This window comes from Seriola dumerili, unplaced genomic scaffold (assembly GCF_002260705.1).
Source record: "Seriola dumerili isolate Sdu_G_001 unplaced genomic scaffold, Sdu_1.0 BDQW01000216.1, whole genome shotgun sequence".
NCBI classification, from domain to species: Eukaryota; Metazoa; Chordata; class Actinopteri; order Carangiformes; family Carangidae; genus Seriola; species Seriola dumerili.
The window spans coordinates 1121850-1138359 of record NW_019174471.1 but is presented as its reverse complement, the minus strand read 5'-3'; the positions used below and the strand labels follow the sequence as shown (position 1 = coordinate 1138359).

Sequence of the window (16510 nt, the reverse complement as noted above, 5' to 3'; positions counted from 1 at the left end):
ACATATTCAAGGACCCTTTCCCCTATGGCGACTGGTTTGGGTCCACAGTCCACACTATTACATATACATACATATACATATACATTCCCCACATTATTCTTAAGAAAGTTAAGTTACAATCTATTTCATAGTTACTTCTTTCCTTCTTAATTCTGGATACAACAATAAATCAAACAAATGCTTTACATTGCAAATCAACTCAAAGAAAATAGTGAGAAAGCCTCAGCAGAATATTTAACTTACCTATAAACTGGTCTTTGGTCAGCATGTAACATCCCCTGTTGAACGTTAGGGGGCAGAAGTACACTCTCCGCTGCCTAATGTCAGGAGAAGAAGACGGTTACTGGGTTACCGTCAACATCATCATCCCAAGCTTCTGACTTTCTTTTAGCTGTTGTTACCGTGTTCACGCTAGTTGTCAGTTTCCTCTCAGGTAAATTAACTAAACAGCCGCTTCGGTTGGAAAATGTAAAGGTTTATACTGCCGACGAAAACAACCGTGAAGGAGTTCAGTTTAAAGATAAGCAACGCTTGCTAGCTTATCCACGTTACACCGTGGCAGTCAGCTAACGTTAATGCTAAAGTTGTCTTAGCATTTGCTAATGGTGATGGCATATGGTAAACTAAGCTAGATAGCTATCAAACATTACAAAACAACATTTTCAAAACAACGGTCTAGTTTATTTAGTTAACGTTACAATGTGTCTTACAGATAACGTCAACTTTGTTGTAACGTAACGCTGCATAGCCAATACTTAGGCTGTTGGGAGCAAAGTTAATACACCACCGAACTAACAAACATTTTGCTAGCTGATGCTACTCATATGGTAAACATTTTCTTGATATTTGAAACTGTTGTTGTCACAATTAGCGTTTTAAGCTAGTAGGAAACAGCATATATCCTCGATTAACAAGAAAACAATGTTTTCCACACTCAAATACTGCACCCCGTGATGGAGGTCTCTGAAGTTCTCATAAGTTAGATGTCTCATAAGTTCTCCGACTTGACATCAGGGCTGCAAGTAATTGTTGCGTGACTGATTGTGCCTCACAAACTTGTACGACTCTATCGCCCCTAGGCGCAGCTGGTTCAGGTGTGTTCAGCCAATTAAAAACTGTTCAGGTGGGCAGAGTAGGGGGAGGGATGGAATATATACAGTGGGGCTTGGACGAAGGCGTGGTACCACTGTTTTAAATGTTGTGCTTCAGGTTTCTAACCAGCAAACTTCCAGTCACAATGAAGCTTCACTGTCCACCACAGTGTTGTCACCATGCAGACAAACTAATAAGCACTCATCAGTGGGTTGATGAGTAGTATGAATTAATTTCCATCCAGCAGCAGTTACTGTTAATATGTCAATATTGTTACCATGTTTTAGGCATCATGGCAAGTCAGCGGCCTCCCTCAAGCATAGGCCGTCCAATGAGCCGTAGTGGATCTGTGGTCCCTGGTGCTGGAAGACCCCCAACAGCCATCCGACCTCCTCCTACAGCCATACGTGTCGCAACTGGGGTGAGTCAACTGCAGTGTGGATTTATTTTAGATTTAAGATGCAAGTGCTCTTTCCATGAGTATATACCTTATATTATACCATATTATTTATTGCTGAAGTCAGAGCAGCATATCAACTAATCCAAAAGGCCAAAAATAAACTCTGAGTACCCCACCTCTGATTACCATTTTTAAATCCAATGTTGACACGCTTTGGCAAACAGGTGCAAGAACAACCACAGTGGAACCTGTGCTTGTCGACAGGCAGTGTCTTAGAAGGTGAATCTAAATCACAATAACTTCATCTTTTCGAATAACTGAGTTTTCTGAAAGTGAATTTGCCTCAACTTAATTTAACTTTTAAAGACATTGTTTCCAAACTCATTATAATAGTTTAAGTTTTTGAACTGCAAGACTTAATAATCTGAATTTGTGCTTTCACAGATTTTTTTGTGTGGGAAAGGCACCGCAAGGAGCTTTTTTCTGGGGGAAAAGAGTACCTGTTAAAAGCCTTGTTTCTACAAAGGAGTGCTTAATGTAGTGTCTTTTCTCTCATTTTTCTTTTTCTTTCATTTCTACTTCAGTCCTCGCTCCTTAGCCTGCTACAAATACCTGATAATTTCACAGCATACGGCGATTACATGGCCCTTTGCTTCACTTTCTCCATGTTTTTCATTGTGTGATCTGACATGAAACCCAGTGACTCCTCTCTCATAACTGACTGACTTAGTGCTTTTTGAAAAGTTCAACTTCAAAAAAAGAAAACACTTCATTTAGGACTTTTCAGCTTTTTCAGTTTTTTCACATTCGGGTAACTTTTGTTTACGTGTCACCGATTTAAGCTCTCAGTCAAACTTCTTTTTAGTGCAAGGTGGAGGAATTTGTGTTAGCATTTATGATCTGTGCACAGTTATCACAGGATTACCATGGCAGCACTTCATTACACAATCAGTGTATGATACTGACCCTATGTGTTGCAGTGATAGTAACTAGAGTAGAAACCCAGTGTTATGGAGTTATGTTCTTTCATTTTTAATACAGATGGTTCCAGGTACAAGTGGTCATCCTGGTATGAGGGGCGGGATCCCAGTTGCCACTCCTGGAGTCCTGTCAGCACAGATCAAAGTGACTGACCGGCCTGTCACCCAACAGGGGCTCAGTGGGATGAAGACTGGCATGAAAGGTAGATTTGAAGTGATAGCAGTGTACTCTTCACATGGAGAGATTTGTATTTAATCTTTCACTCCACAAACCCTTTCCTTCTTCCATCTCCAGGACCTCAAAGACAAATTCTGGATAAGTCCTACTACTTGGGCCTTCTCAGGTAACACAAACTATCTGCCATCAATTATATTTTTACTCACAGATTAAGTTATGGCGGCAGGAAATGCACACACTGTTTTGTGGACTTTGGTGTTTTCTTATCTGGGTTTTCAGAGCTAAGTTCATTAAAATACAAACAGGTGGTACGATAGTGTTTTACTGTAACCAAGCCAAGTCCATTTAATTTATGTTGCCCAAAATCACAACTTTGCTTCACAATCTGTGCAGCACATGACACCCTCTGTCCTCAGACCCCCCACTTCAGATAAATAAAATCTCCGCTCAAAAAAAACTTTTAACAGGAATAAAGAGGAGCAGCAGAGGAGGGATTCCTGCTTCATGACAGACAGAAATAAAAATAATAAAATTGCAATATGGAAAACTAACACAACAATATCATATATATTTCAAAAATACATATATGTTTGTTAAAGATAGAGTTGAGCTGAGTGCTAGGTTGTAAAACTGTGATATAAAAAGATTTTTGTTACAATAATATCAGAATGTAGTAGCATACGTTAACATTTTCTGATCTTAAAGGCTATGTTACAGTTAGAGCGCCTATTAGCATTATTTTACACTATGTAGCAGGTGTTTCCAGCAGAGCAACCATCTCTTCCTGTTGGTACATAATGATCAATTAAACCATGTAAAAGTGAATATTACTGTTGTTTTGCTACAGGAGTAAGATCACTGAGTTGACCACAGAGACCAGCAAACTGCACAAAGAGATTGACAACTACAACCAGGAGAACTCTGTCTACCTCTCCTATGAGAAGAAGTGAGTGGTATTTTAACTAGTTTGTCTTGACACTGTACATTTTATGATTTAATAACAGCATGAAAAAAAAATCTCCAAACGACCAACCCTTCATTTTTATCTTTTATTTTCAGAGCTGAAGGCCTGGCTGCAGAGATTAAGGATTTGCAAGGCCAGCTTGCTGACCACAATATGGTAAGCAGCTGTAAACTAAAAGTTTTAGCCCTTGTCTGTAGTTATTTTCAGTGAGCCACCGCTTTAAATCTTAGCTCCTACAACCTCAACACTACAAACAAGCAATTGTAAGACTAAATTTAAGTATGTAAACACCATTTGATTAACTGGAACAAAGTACAGGCACTGAAGGAAATGCCACAGCTCACTAGTGATATGATGGTAATGTTTGATGGTTGAGAAGTATCTTAATTTTTTTTTATTCTTTATTTGTATTTCCAGCTGGTGGACAAGCTCAACACCAACACAGAGATGGAGGAAATGATAAATGACTACAACATTGTAAGTACACTATGTAATAGTGATTGACTCTGATGTCATCCTAATCCACATGTATGCATAAATCATCCACCACCATGATTTAGAGACCCACACTCAATCACACATCACCATTATTTCTCAGGGGAATATTATGTGTGATGATATGGTAACATAAGAATGCTGGTTTTAAATTAACAAACATTTATTTAAAGCAAAAGTTGTCCTTTTTTGGTAAAATGAAAATGGCAGCAGGTATTTCCACAATAGCCTGACCACAGTCTGACATTAAAATTCTGAATGTCACGGCTACTTCCTGAACACAAACAATTAAAAAGCTCATAATAAGTTTTTGTTACAGCCCAGAATAAATAATTAATCAGTAAGTTCAGAAATCCAATCACAGAAAAATTAAGCTTAAAATATGTTAACCTTTTAGACAATGTAATGTTTTCCTCATACATCATATATTATCTCATCCACCCGCTACCCATTTGCTGTTAATCACAGTGTTAATTTTATGACCTGGCCTGTCCGATTTGTGGATTGCTACTATGTACATAATATGGTAATTTTGTCATGTCCTGCTTTAAACCCAGGAAGTCAGAAGTGATTCGTTCTTCTCTTCCCTCCCAGGTGAAAGCCCAGAATGACAGCGAGGCTGAAAGCATTGACAGCGTCTTCACTGAGAGGAGGGAGTAAGTATCTAGTGAAAGTTTATTTATGTTGATTATTGTGTGATCTCTCAAACACACGTTGCATGAGATCCCTTGTGCAGAGGTTTATGACTGCAGTAACACATCTGAAGTAATTTGCCAGAGTCTCAGATTCAGATTTGAATGATTTGATTCTACATCTTTCTGTGTCTGTCAGTGTTTTATTCTAAATATTTACATATATGAAAAATGCAATCTCGTGCACAGAGGCATGGTTTGTTTTTTTCCACTATACAACCACATTTTGTAGAAGACCTGTCTGCATAACACCAGGGTGTGGAACAGTGGAATGGGGAGCAGAATAAATACACACCTCTCTGATGTTTAGTGGGCCTGATATATAAGGTTTGATATGTTAGTTTCTTAGGTGAGCAAGAGCAAGAGATCATGTTACAGTCAAGTTTTTACTTCATATTTGTGGCAATGATGTGATGCTATAGAGGAACATAAGATCAGTACCAACACTACAACAAACTCACAGTGAGAGCATAGAGCTAAGAGAACCCTTTTCTTAACTCTTAGATTGATAGTATTTAGCAGTGCTAAAAAAAATAAATATGTACAATTTAACAGCCCCCAATTAAACACAGAGTATTTAGGTGTGACACAAGTGACAGGAGGTAATTGCCTCCTCTTCTTGTGACCGAAGCAGCTGTGTGATTTGTCACGGTTCTCCTGCATGTCATTCGTCCCTCTTGATGTATGGATCCTCAAAATACCCATCTTCCTCTTCCTCCTCTATCTCTATCTGTGCGTTCCCTTGCTCGAAGGTGAATGTCTGATGGTTGACGTATCTTCCTGTCCCTGAGAAGACCGTTGACACAACGTCTTCCTCCTCATCCTCCTCTTGGTCTAGCCGCCGGTGCTGGTAGTTGTGGAAGAGCTTGTACAAGGAAGGCCCCTTGATGGCACATACAATGAGCATGGAGGTTATTAGAGCCAAGGCTGCAACACATGCTGTGAACTTCCACGTGTTGCCGAACACAGGGGTCTGGCCTGGTTGGGATTGGAGGGGGGAGATAGAGAGGAGAGACCATTCTGTTGAGATGGTTGCGTTCTATTTGTTAATCCACATATTTAATAGAAGAACAGTTGAAGAATGAGAAAATGGGTAAAATACCTTTATCTCTCTTAGTCTTACCCCTGTTTATGGTGATGTTCTTGCTTGATGACTGTGTGGTCTTCAGCACAGTGGATGAACCCCAGGACTGTTGAGAGTTGACTGTTGTGTGTGTTTTTGGTTTTTGTGTGTCTGTAGCGAAGGTGGGTGATGGTGCTGGGTAACATACAGCTGCAGCCTCTAAAAGATCATGTCCGGCCTGATTTTCTGGAGAAGCACAGGTGGCTCGTGGTCCCCCTGTTGAGACAGACATCACATACAGAAGTAATTTAATTAACGAGCAGTCACTCAGTTGAGTAGGTTAAATGTCCCGTCTTTCAGTGTTGTCAACATCACCACAGATAGTTTCAAAGACATTTGTTGTAGAGAAAGCCTATGGCTTTTAAATACTGGTCTCAGTTGTCTTTGAATAAGTTTATGTTTACACCCATAGATAAATATTAAGCCCTAAAGTAGGTAAGATTACAATTCCAGACCAGGCTGGATATGTCAGTCACAAGTCAATATATTACTTACAGTGACAAGAAAAACTTTGGACTTTGGAATCATCTGTTTTCTGCATTGGTTGGTCATAAAATGTGATCTGATCTTGATTTAAATCGCAAATGTGGACAAACATTAAACATTCACAGTGTTGGTGAGAAAAGTAAGTAAACCTTTGGATTTAATATCTCGTGGAACCTCCTTTTGTACCAATAACCTCAAACCACCTCTTCCATTAGCTGCTGATCAGAGCTGCACAATGTTCAGGAGGAACTTTGAAGCATTCTTCCTACAGAGCTGCTTCAGCTCAGACATATTCTGAGGATAATCTGGTGTGAGTGTCTCTCTTCAGCAGTATCTTTACTGGGTTAAGGTCTGGGCTCTGATCGGACCACTCCAGAAGATGGATTTTCTTTGTTTGAAGAGATAAATTTACACATAAATGGATGTAATTTTAAAAGGTTCACTTCTTTTTACTTGCCAGTGTAACTTCAAATAATTATTGAATTATTACCAATGCTAACATTTCCCGCCGTGACCTCTCTAATGCTGCTCAGCAGTGGACAGGAACAATTCCAGGGGTTTTCCTGGAGATTCAGCACCTGATAGGACCAGATAGGATTAATATAGATTAATTATAGATTTATAATTACCTGGTTAACACTGCTAGATTACTGATGGAAAGGTTTACAATGAGTTGTTTCTTTTATTTTGAATGGAGAACAACCCTGACTCAATGATAATAGACGTACCTTCACTGAAATAGCTTTCTTTAAGACTGACACATGTAATCATTTCACTTTTATTTTGTAAATATAGTCACGGTATCTTATATAGCTAAATGATACTGAATGAAACTCTTGCTCATGTCATGGGAATTTACCAGAATATCTTCCTAGATTCTTGTTGACCAGTTGGGTTTTACCTGCAGATTGTTTAGCCCTCTGAGCAGCTGTGTGGGGAGACTTGTCAGCAGGTTGTGGGACAGGTCCAGATCTGTCAGATTATCCAGGCCAGAGAAAGCCTCAGGATCCAGGCTGTAACAAGGTCCACAATTCTAGGATCACTTGTAGTATTTACTGTAAGTAATGTGTCAATTTCTTAGGTGTGTAAGCTACAAGTCTGGAACAGTACTGAGGTGCATCACCACCTCAAGTTTTAGTGAATGGGACAGTCACATTGCTCTCAGACATCTAGCTAATTTAGTATACATCATGACATTTTTGAGTATGCTGTCTAAACACTATACACTGTCTATATACTATACTGTATACTGCCATCAACACAGTATTTAAATACTGTAGCACAAGGCTGATGTTTATATTTGCTTTCTTATTCACCCGCTGATGTTGTTCCTGGACAGAGACAGCACTCTGAGGCGTGGCACCACTGAGAAGTACTTGGCTGGTACATCAGTCATCCGGTTATCATCCAAGTGGAGTTCTACCAGTGCAGGATAACTGGCCAGGGCCAATCCATCCTCCTCAGTCAGAGTGATAAAGTTCCCCTCAACCATCAGTTTAGTAAGAGAGGAGCTGTTGCCACTGTGAGGAATGACTTGCAGAGACTTGTTGGTCAAGTTCTTTACCTCCTGGTGGATGAATGGACAGTAATTACAACAGATAAACAGTCTGAGTAACACATACAGACAATTGGAGCACAATAAACATAAAAAACAATAATTAAAAATGTTAAAGAATGGAAATTTTCATACCAGCGCAACCCCCTCCACGGCCTCAGCAGTATCTCCCAGGATATTCATGGCGACTGCTGCAGTCAAACACAGCAGAAGGAGAGGTTTCCGCCTCCTTTGCATCATGCTGCCATGAAAAGAAAGAAATAGAAAACACTGGGTAACCAATACTTCACATAAAAAATAAACTCCTCTGTTTTGCCTGGGATGTGTGAGAAGAGAAAGTTTGTCTGCCAAAAACAATCACATAGCTTTATTCTGCTGGTTCGTTTTGACCGGCAGCCTGTCAGTCACTCATTAACACCAACTCTGCTGTAGCGTTACAATCATAGGCAATGATGAGTTTGCCTCCTTCATCACTTTGAGTTGAGCTTTATAGGTACCACAGATTCTCTCTGTCTGATTTCAGTGTGTAAATTTTGTGCCAAGTTAGTTGCAGTTAATCCCAAATTATGTAGCCGTGTGCACTCAGAATAACCTGATAAAACAGCTGCCTTCTCTGTTAATCATTTCTCCTTTATTGCTGCAGCGAACAATTATTTCCATAGCTTATTATTATCATCATTATTAAAAGTTTAGTCTGTAAAATGCTTGTTTTGTCTACCCAGCAGTTTACAGTGCCAACCAAAGATCTGTCATTTACAAAAATGAAATCCACATGTTTAAAAATATGAACCCAGATAATGTTTGGCATTTTGTCTTGTTTGTTTAATGTCTTAAACCAATCATTGATTGCCAGAATTGTTGCAAATTCATTTTCTGGTGATTTGCTGATCAATGGATCGTTCAACTGAAGTACAGCTTTGTGATAGAAAGCAGCATGTGTACCAGCAGTGGTTGAAAGTGAAACAGCTTTTAGTGGAAGCAGTGGAACTCGACTAATAGTGATCTGTAAATACAGCCTTGTGAAAATGACATACCAGTGAAGTCCTTCACATTTCTTACACACATGTTCACTTCACATATTTGTATTTACCTAGTAGACTACCATGCATAGCCTGGACACTAACCTGAGTATAAAACCTCATATATACTGGGGAGGCACATTACACAGAACCATGTAAACACCTTAATCAAACCATTAACTTTAATCTTATTAATCATGGTCATCATGATATGACCATTTTTAAATGTTTCCCTCTACAGATATTAAGACAAAATGTTGCACTGCAGTGAAAATAAAAAACTGAAGTCCTGGTTGTTATTTGACAAATATATGTGCATCTAATGGATTGACAAAACTGTTAACACGTTTCAATGAATCTGTCACTTTTATATATTCATCAATAGAAACTGAAGACACGTACCTTTTTACTTCTACGGGCACAAAGATGAAATTTTATTCACCTGACACCTGACGCAGCCAGCACAGCAAATGACCTTTGTTCCTTGTTGTAAAAACCCAAAGGCTGACTGCACTGTTCCTGCTAGCTAACTATTTATGAATGATAAAGATTTTCCTCCCTTCTTTCTTTCTTTCTTTCTTACTTTGGTTAGAGGTGTCTTTAAGCTTTTTGTTGGAAATACCTCTCCTTTAAAATTTAGATAATATCACACATTAATGAAGCAGATCAATAACCAGTTCTTAGGAAGAGAGGAATTAAAGATTGAAGGGAGGGAGTAAAGAAAGCAAGGGGGAAGAATTTATAGTAATGGATTGCAGGTGGAAGGAAAGACAGAAGGGTGCAAGGAGAGAAGAAAGACAGCGATAAGGAAAGATGGTAGGAGAGGAATTTGGAAATAAGGGAAAAGAAAAGTGTGAGTTTTAGATGGAAGACAAACAAAGGTGGTAAAAGAGAAGGAAAGAAGGAGAGCAGCAAGAAAGCAAGGATACACTGTAAGCCTGTTCCCTCAGTTTACCCCTCCAACCTTTGATCCTTGTATCCCCTTTCTGTCTTTCTAGCTATCGTATCTAGTCTAATCTATCATACCTGTGTTCTGGGCTTGAATCAGGTCTGGCATCGTTTTTACATTTCTCCCTCCACATGCTGTTTTCTAATTGAGGCAATGTCCATCCATCCATTTTCTACCGCTTATCCTCTAGTAGGGTCGCGGGGGGGCTGGAGCCTATCCCAGCATCCTTTCGGGCGAGAGGCGGGGTACACCCTGGACAGGTCGCCAGTCCATTACAGGGCACACAGAGACAAACAACCATTCACTCTCACATTCATACCTATGGTCAATTTGGAGTAACCAATTAGCCTAGTCCCCATTTGTATGTCTTTGGACTGTGGGGAGCCGGAGTACCCGGAGAGAACCCACACAAGCACAGGGAGAACATGCAAACTCCACACAGAAAGACCCCGCGCCCGAGCCGGGACTCGAACCCGGAACCTTCTTGCTGTGAGGCGACAGCGCTAACCACTGCACCACCGTGCCGCCCTTGAGGCAATGTAAAAGTAAAAAAAAATAAACTTAAACATCTCTTCCCTGTTGTGTGTTTGTTTTACAGGAGAGAGGAGGCGATCAGGGCGGTTGAAGAGGAGATAAGGAGGGAAAGGCTGGTCGCTGACGAGGTTGTCCAATCAATGCCAGCTGCAAAGCAGGAGAAGTATTTCACCATGGCAACAGCCAATGAGGAACTGCTACAGGTAAAACAGTAGTTCATGTTATTATAATGCTGCTCTTTTGCTTGTACTTCTTAAGTATTAGTATAACATGCTTAATACTGACACAATGCTGCTGTAGTAACAAGCTCTTTTCAAATGTGACTGTCAATAAACTGGAATTTTATATGCTGGTGTCACGTTTAAGGACAAGTCACACTGACAATCAGGCTGGATCAGATCAAGTAACAAGTCTCAGCTTTCTGAGCTGTAATCATGGTATTAAATGTCTCACTAAACCATCTCTAATGTACGATGCAATAAACTCAGTGAGTGTGACTGAGGAGTTTTCCCTCACTCACACTCAAACTGTAAATAAGTGGTATTAGTCCTTGACATTTCACAGGATAAATCTTCTTCTACTTCTTCTTCTCCTTCTCCTTCGTCATTATCTACTACTTCTAGCATTAATTTATGTGAGTTTAACTAACAATGACAATACTTTGATATTAGTCACACTGTAGTTAAATCTTCTCCTCTCTTCTCCTTGCATCCTTGTTCTTTGTTTTGCAGGAGCTAACTGTTCTCCAGGAAGAGCTGGACATTCTGATAACCAGGAAGGAGGACTACGATGCAGTGAGTTGGCTTTAACAGAGGAGGGAGGGGTGGAGTGGGAGTGGTAAAAGAAGAAAGGCAGGGTTTCTGCTGGGTTCACAAAGTTGAATTTAAGACATTATTTAGATATTTTAATACCACATAGAATGTAATTTAATACCTGTTACACAGTCATACCAGCCAAAGTGAACCCAGAAGGACTGATAATTATTAACAGGAGCAGTGTAAAGTTTTTGTCATTACATCCTGGCAGTATAAAAAAGTAATTGTAATAATGTCATTAATCATTAAACATAACCTGGATAAGCAGCAGAAAATAGATGAATGAATGGATAATGCATCCATTCCTTCATCTAATTCCTTCTAACCAATAGAAACATAACTAATTAATTTAAACTCCACACATGAATTTTACATGAGGTCAGAGGTCTGGAACAATAGTAACATGATCTCCAGTTGAAGTGGTAGTACAGGATGTTTTATCTGACATTTGACTTTGTGCAGGAGCTGGCCCACTCGCAGATCAAACAGGAAGTGGTTCGGCTTCATGAGACTCTGTCAGCGCTGGAGTCAAAGCGTGACGCCATGGAGGCCGAGCACAGGAGTCTGGGTTCACCGCAGGAGCAGAGAGAGAAGTTAATCAAACAGGTTCGCTTCACATAAAGACGTGAGAAACATGTGACTTCAAACTGACAAATTTTATACTAATAAAACAAAAGTTGTATTAGTATAAAATAACCTTTAATTGATCAGTGCTATGAATATTTAAAAAATCAATATATTGTTGTTTTCTAGAAAATCTAAATTAAAGATCCACTCACTAGATTATTCCAGAGCTTTCAACCACAATTTATAATCTTCTGTTCAGACAATGAGATGTGATTTGACGTTTTCATTGAGATAAACTCAACATAGTTAGTAAATAAAAGTTTTAAGATGTTCTGTTTTCCAGGTGAAGGAGGACAACCAGGAAATCGCCAGCATGGGGAGACAGTATGTGTTCATGTCATATTAATGAATTAGTTGTAAATGTATTTTGCTTCTGTGTATTGATTGTGTGTCTGTGTGTGTGTGTGTGTGTGTGTGTGTGTGTGTGTGTGTGTGTCTGTGTGTGTGTGTGTGTGTGTGTGTGTGTGTGTGTTCAGGCTCACGGAGATCAGAGAGCGGACCAGACAGATCACAGAGGAGATCCGACAGCTGGAGCAGGACTCGGAGGAGGCTCAGGGTAACACACTGAACACACTCGACGACTTCAACTGAACTTTGTTTCGTTTTTTAGCTTATTTTTTATTCATCTTATACAGTGCAGAACATTTTTTATGTTTCCAGGTTTATCTTTGTTGAGTTTCCAGCTGCTTTGACATTAATACAGTTTTAAGAACTTTAAAATAAATTAAATAACTTTTTTGCAAAAACAGGGCTGTTGCAGGATGCCACCTCTTTATAGATTTGGGCTGTTGGGCTGATTTACTGCTAATGTGTTTTGTTCCAATCCATAAAGTTTCCAAATTTCCCATGTTTTTTATATCCAAACGTTGTATGTTCATATTTCAATCATATATATATGATATGACACATCTGCACTTCATCATATCACTGAACTCTCACAGGGAAACTATGTAGACCATCTTGTAAATAAAGTATGAATTCAATACTAATGTGACTGCTCTCTGTGTTTTTCCATCAGGGGAGTGTCAACAGAAATACAAAGAGCTGAGGAGGAAAGAGGAGGAAATCGACCGTAAGTTGAAATTTTGTGTATAACTAGACAGGAGTGATAATGACTATCATATTTCAGAATATTATATACTTAATAACTTGATATTAGAAATATAACAGTATTGTGGGTACGATAGAGATGCTTTCACATAGTAGATGCAGAGCCATTGAAGTGAGGGGAGTAGTGGAAGTTACAGGGACCCCAACATGAGGAGGGAAGTCTGGAGTTAAAACATTGTTTTTATCTGTATTTTTTAAATTTCACATCAATAAAATAAATAAAACTACAATAAAACTGCTGCTACTATTATTATTACTGTTGGCTGAATAAATAGGTTAATGGATTATTTTATGTTTCTAAAACAATATTAGAGTTTCTGAGGAGCTTCTCCCACTCTGAAAGGTGCTAATGGTTTAGTTTATGATGGATAAAAATAATTTGTCTCCAAACACAATCATCAGTGTGAACATTAATAACATTATTTAAAAAAATGTTGACGTAATGTGGGAACGTGAAGGCTGATGCAGATGCTGGATACAGCCACCAGGAGTCACCAAAGCACAGAGGAGCGTATCTGCATTAACAGATGTTGATTCAGATAAAATAACATGCAGCCCGTTGTAAGTGTCAGTAACTTCCTTCATTTGTTTCAGGCTTCCTGGAGTTGTTTGAGGAGTCCAGGGCTCAGGAGCAGGAGAAGATGACACAGAGCCAGGAGAACATCGTCTCCCTGTTGGAGCACTGCAGCAGGGTGAGGAGGAGGGGGAGAGGTGGGAAAGTAGGAAGGATACAGAGATGGAGCAGTTGGAGAAAATAACTGGAAAAAGACAAAGTTTGTGTGTGTGTGTGTGTGTGTGTGTGTGTGTGTGTGTGTGTGTAGAACATGTTGCGGCTACGTCAGGTAGATACAGTGACGGCCAGTGAGCTGAGGAACATGCAGGAGGTGCTGGTCAGCAAGGAGACCGAGGTGGTCCAATCAGAGAGCACTGCCCGGGGACTGACCACAGGTCAGTAATACACACACACACACACACAAACAGACACACACGCACACACACACACACTTTCACTTTCACTGTGACCACCCAGAGTCCCAGCGTCTGCAGCAGGACCTGGAGAAGGTGCAGCAGCTGGAGGGGAAGATCACAGGAGAGCTCAGCACCCTGAAGGAGCGAGTGAGCACCATGGAGTCAGAGCTGCACACCTACCGAGACCTGGACACCCTGAGACACACAGCAGAGGAGAAGAAGAAGGTAACACGGGCTGTGCTGGAGACATGGATGATCCTGAAGTTCTATACTACACACTGAGAAATAGATGTGCTGTATACAGCTCTGTACTGTATGTACAGTATATTTGTTTGTATGTGGAGGAATCAGCCCCATCAAAGTAATCAGAAACACTACATAACCTGTTTCTGTTTTACCAAAGTGACTAAACTAAAGTCCAACCATGTGTCTGTTCCTCTGGTGCAGAGACTGCAGGAGGACCGGGTTTCACTGACTCAGCGTCGGGATTCCTTCAAAGAGCTGCTGCAGGAGATGAACCAGAAATATCAAGCTCTGAAGACCAAGCTGCAGGAAAACGAGACTCATGCTCAGGTCAGACCATTTCACACTTTCACACTTTGAAATTATTAGGTGATGCATTGTGTTAAACAGAGACACAAGTTTTCATTTAGCTATTTTGGGGATTTTAATGCAATTTCTTGTAAGATTCCAGTTTGTGATTTTGTTGATTCACTTCAGGAAATATGCGCTCATGCCTTCTTCAGTAACCCTTGTGGAGCCCTTGAGCAAGGCACTTCAACATTTTATGTTGTTACAAACTCTGATGTTCTGCTTTCTGTTTTAGCTGGCTAACCTGGAAAGGAAGTGGCAACACTTGGAGCAGAACAACTTTGTAATGAAAGAGTGTATCCTTCAGTCTTTTATCTGATTGTTTGTTTAAGCTTTGTTTATGCTCTTCATCTCCAAAGACAACAGCTCAGTGAGACATGTGATGTTTCTATATAAAAGTCATCCATTGGTTACATCAGTGATCTTTCCTTAACTGCAGCATTAGTCATCGCCTCTAAATCCCAGGAGAGTGACTACGCCTCAGTTGCCAAGAACGTCTCTCAACAAGTGACTGAGTACAACAAGTCTCTCATAGACTCACTACAGAACAACAGGAGTTGAACACACACAAAAAGCATTTAACACAGTCTGTAGTCTGACAACACTGCAGTCGGTTATCACAACCCATTTCAGTGAGATGGATGAACACATAAGTCTGTCAGCGATACTGACAAAGCGTTGATGTGCCATCGTTTATTTGTTTCTAGTAACTCATTTGTTAGAAAGAGATATATTGGCACCAGTCATCTTTAAAGTCCAGTTAATCGTCTGTGAAAGTGGCTCTGGTTTGTAGCTGCTTGTTGTTCCTGGAAATATTTGAATGTCTGTTTTATTTATCTACTATATTTTGTATTTGAAAATACAGGAGATTCCTTGTCACTACTGTAGTGAATGTAGCTTCAAAATTTGAATAAAGAGGTTTTGAAAAAATGATTATTAATGTTGTAAGTTATGACTATTAGCCATGTAATACAATAAATATAAAGGTCCATTTTTGAAGCTGATTCACAGCAGTTTTTTTTTTATCATTCAAATCACTGTGCGATGTTCACCCTGTTCTGCTGTGTGGTATAATCACTGGTGTTGGATCATATTCACGTGTGTGATGAATTACACATACATCAGCAGTGTTGTCCACAATCTCTATCTGGGATTCATTCTCTTTTTGTACCTTTCAGGCTGCAAGTAATTTAATACTCCAGGTATGTAACTGTAATCACAGTTAATATGTCTGCTTTAAGTTTTGTTAAATATCCTCATAACTGCCTGTCAGTGCAGACACTGTTCAACTAAAAACGAAATTATTCATGTTCTGTTTTTGAGAAAAATCATTACATTCGTCTTAAAGGTTAATAAGTCAAAATTTTCCAATAGAAAACATTACTCATTCTGCTCAACCCTGTGAAACAGTCCAACAATGAATGTAAAATGAGTCAGGAAAAATTCACTTTCTGTTTTTATATTTATTGCTTTTAATTACAGGAAAAAAACAGATCAACAGTTTGCATAAAATCCCGCTCTAGAAATATATTTGACCTTTCCAGTACATAGATATCAAAGAGTAGAGTAAACATTACAACCGAGGGTGGCAGCAGAGTGACCCCTTGCAAATGTACAGTACAGCATTTATTTTTTAAACCATCAAGGTCGACAAAACTACACTTGGGTTGCTTGGTGCATCCTCAGTATATACACTGGACTTCACTCTTCATCCACACAACAGTCTGACTGGTCCACATCAGGTCACTGCTCATGATCTCTGGATCCAGAACTCAGAAGGATCTTCTGATCCACTTCAAGTCTTGAACGAAAGGAAGAATATCTGGGAAACAGTTTGGGACATAAATAATCTTTAAAGTGAAACTGGAGACAGTCTCATTTAACAGCAGTGTGTCTGATGGTGATCATTCTTTACAGATTTACATTAAATA

General features: G+C 39.5%; 2 protein-coding genes across 3 annotated transcripts; one reads left to right on the top strand and one right to left on the bottom strand.

Annotated features, from left to right (window-relative positions):
- Positions 1 to 372: 372 nt before the first annotated feature.
- Positions 373 to 15485, top strand: ift74 (intraflagellar transport 74). Its single transcript, XM_022754116.1, has 20 exons — positions 373 to 433; positions 1380 to 1513; positions 2534 to 2675; positions 2768 to 2816; positions 3498 to 3596; positions 3710 to 3770; positions 4032 to 4091; positions 4704 to 4765; positions 10532 to 10670; positions 11199 to 11261; positions 11745 to 11888; positions 12193 to 12233; positions 12386 to 12465; positions 12928 to 12981; positions 13614 to 13711; positions 13841 to 13967; positions 14050 to 14213; positions 14436 to 14561; positions 14815 to 14875; positions 15025 to 15485. Exons 2-20 carry the CDS (start codon positions 1385 to 1387, stop codon positions 15138 to 15140), a joined length of 1815 nt encoding a protein of 604 aa, XP_022609837.1. The 5' UTR covers positions 373 to 433; positions 1380 to 1384; the 3' UTR covers positions 15141 to 15485.
- Positions 4780 to 9441, bottom strand: LOC111228264 (leucine-rich repeat-containing protein 19-like). 2 transcript variants are annotated; one of them, XM_022754117.1, is made up of 7 exons: positions 9387 to 9441; positions 8101 to 8206; positions 7727 to 7977; positions 7312 to 7423; positions 6901 to 6988; positions 5904 to 6140; positions 4780 to 5779 (listed from the first exon to the last, which is right to left on the bottom strand). In XM_022754117.1, exons 2-7 carry the CDS (start codon positions 8203 to 8205, stop codon positions 5466 to 5468), a joined length of 1107 nt encoding a protein of 368 aa, XP_022609838.1. In that variant the 5' UTR covers position 8206; positions 9387 to 9441; the 3' UTR covers positions 4780 to 5465. The 2 variants fall into 2 exon arrangements, with proteins under 2 accessions (XP_022609838.1, XP_022609839.1); XM_022754118.1 differs by having other exon boundaries at positions 5925 to 6140.
- Positions 15486 to 16510: the final 1025 nt, after the last annotated feature.

Excerpts from the sequence above, each read along its gene's own strand:
- ift74 (XM_022754116.1), top strand. The coding sequence starts at position 1,385 with ATGGCAAGTCAGCGGCCTCCCTCAAGCATAGGCCGTCCAATGAGCCGT. Across the intron at positions 2,817-3,497 it reads TACTACTTGGGCCTTCTCAG|GAGTAAGATCACTGAGTTGA; the intron begins GTAACACAAACT and ends GTTTTGCTACAG. Across the intron at positions 11,889-12,192 it reads GAGAGAAGTTAATCAAACAG|GTGAAGGAGGACAACCAGGA; the intron begins GTTCGCTTCACA and ends TCTGTTTTCCAG.
- LOC111228264 (XM_022754117.1), bottom strand. The coding sequence starts at position 8,205 with ATGATGCAAAGGAGGCGGAAACCTCTCCTTCTGCTGTGTTTGACTGCA. Across the intron at positions 7,424-7,726 it reads TCCAGGAACAACATCAGCGG|CCTGGATCCTGAGGCTTTCT; the intron begins GTGAATAAGAAA and ends ACCTTGTTACAG. Across the intron at positions 5,780-5,903 it reads TAAGACTAAGAGAGATAAAG|GCCAGACCCCTGTGTTCGGC; the intron begins GTATTTTACCCA and ends AATCCCAACCAG.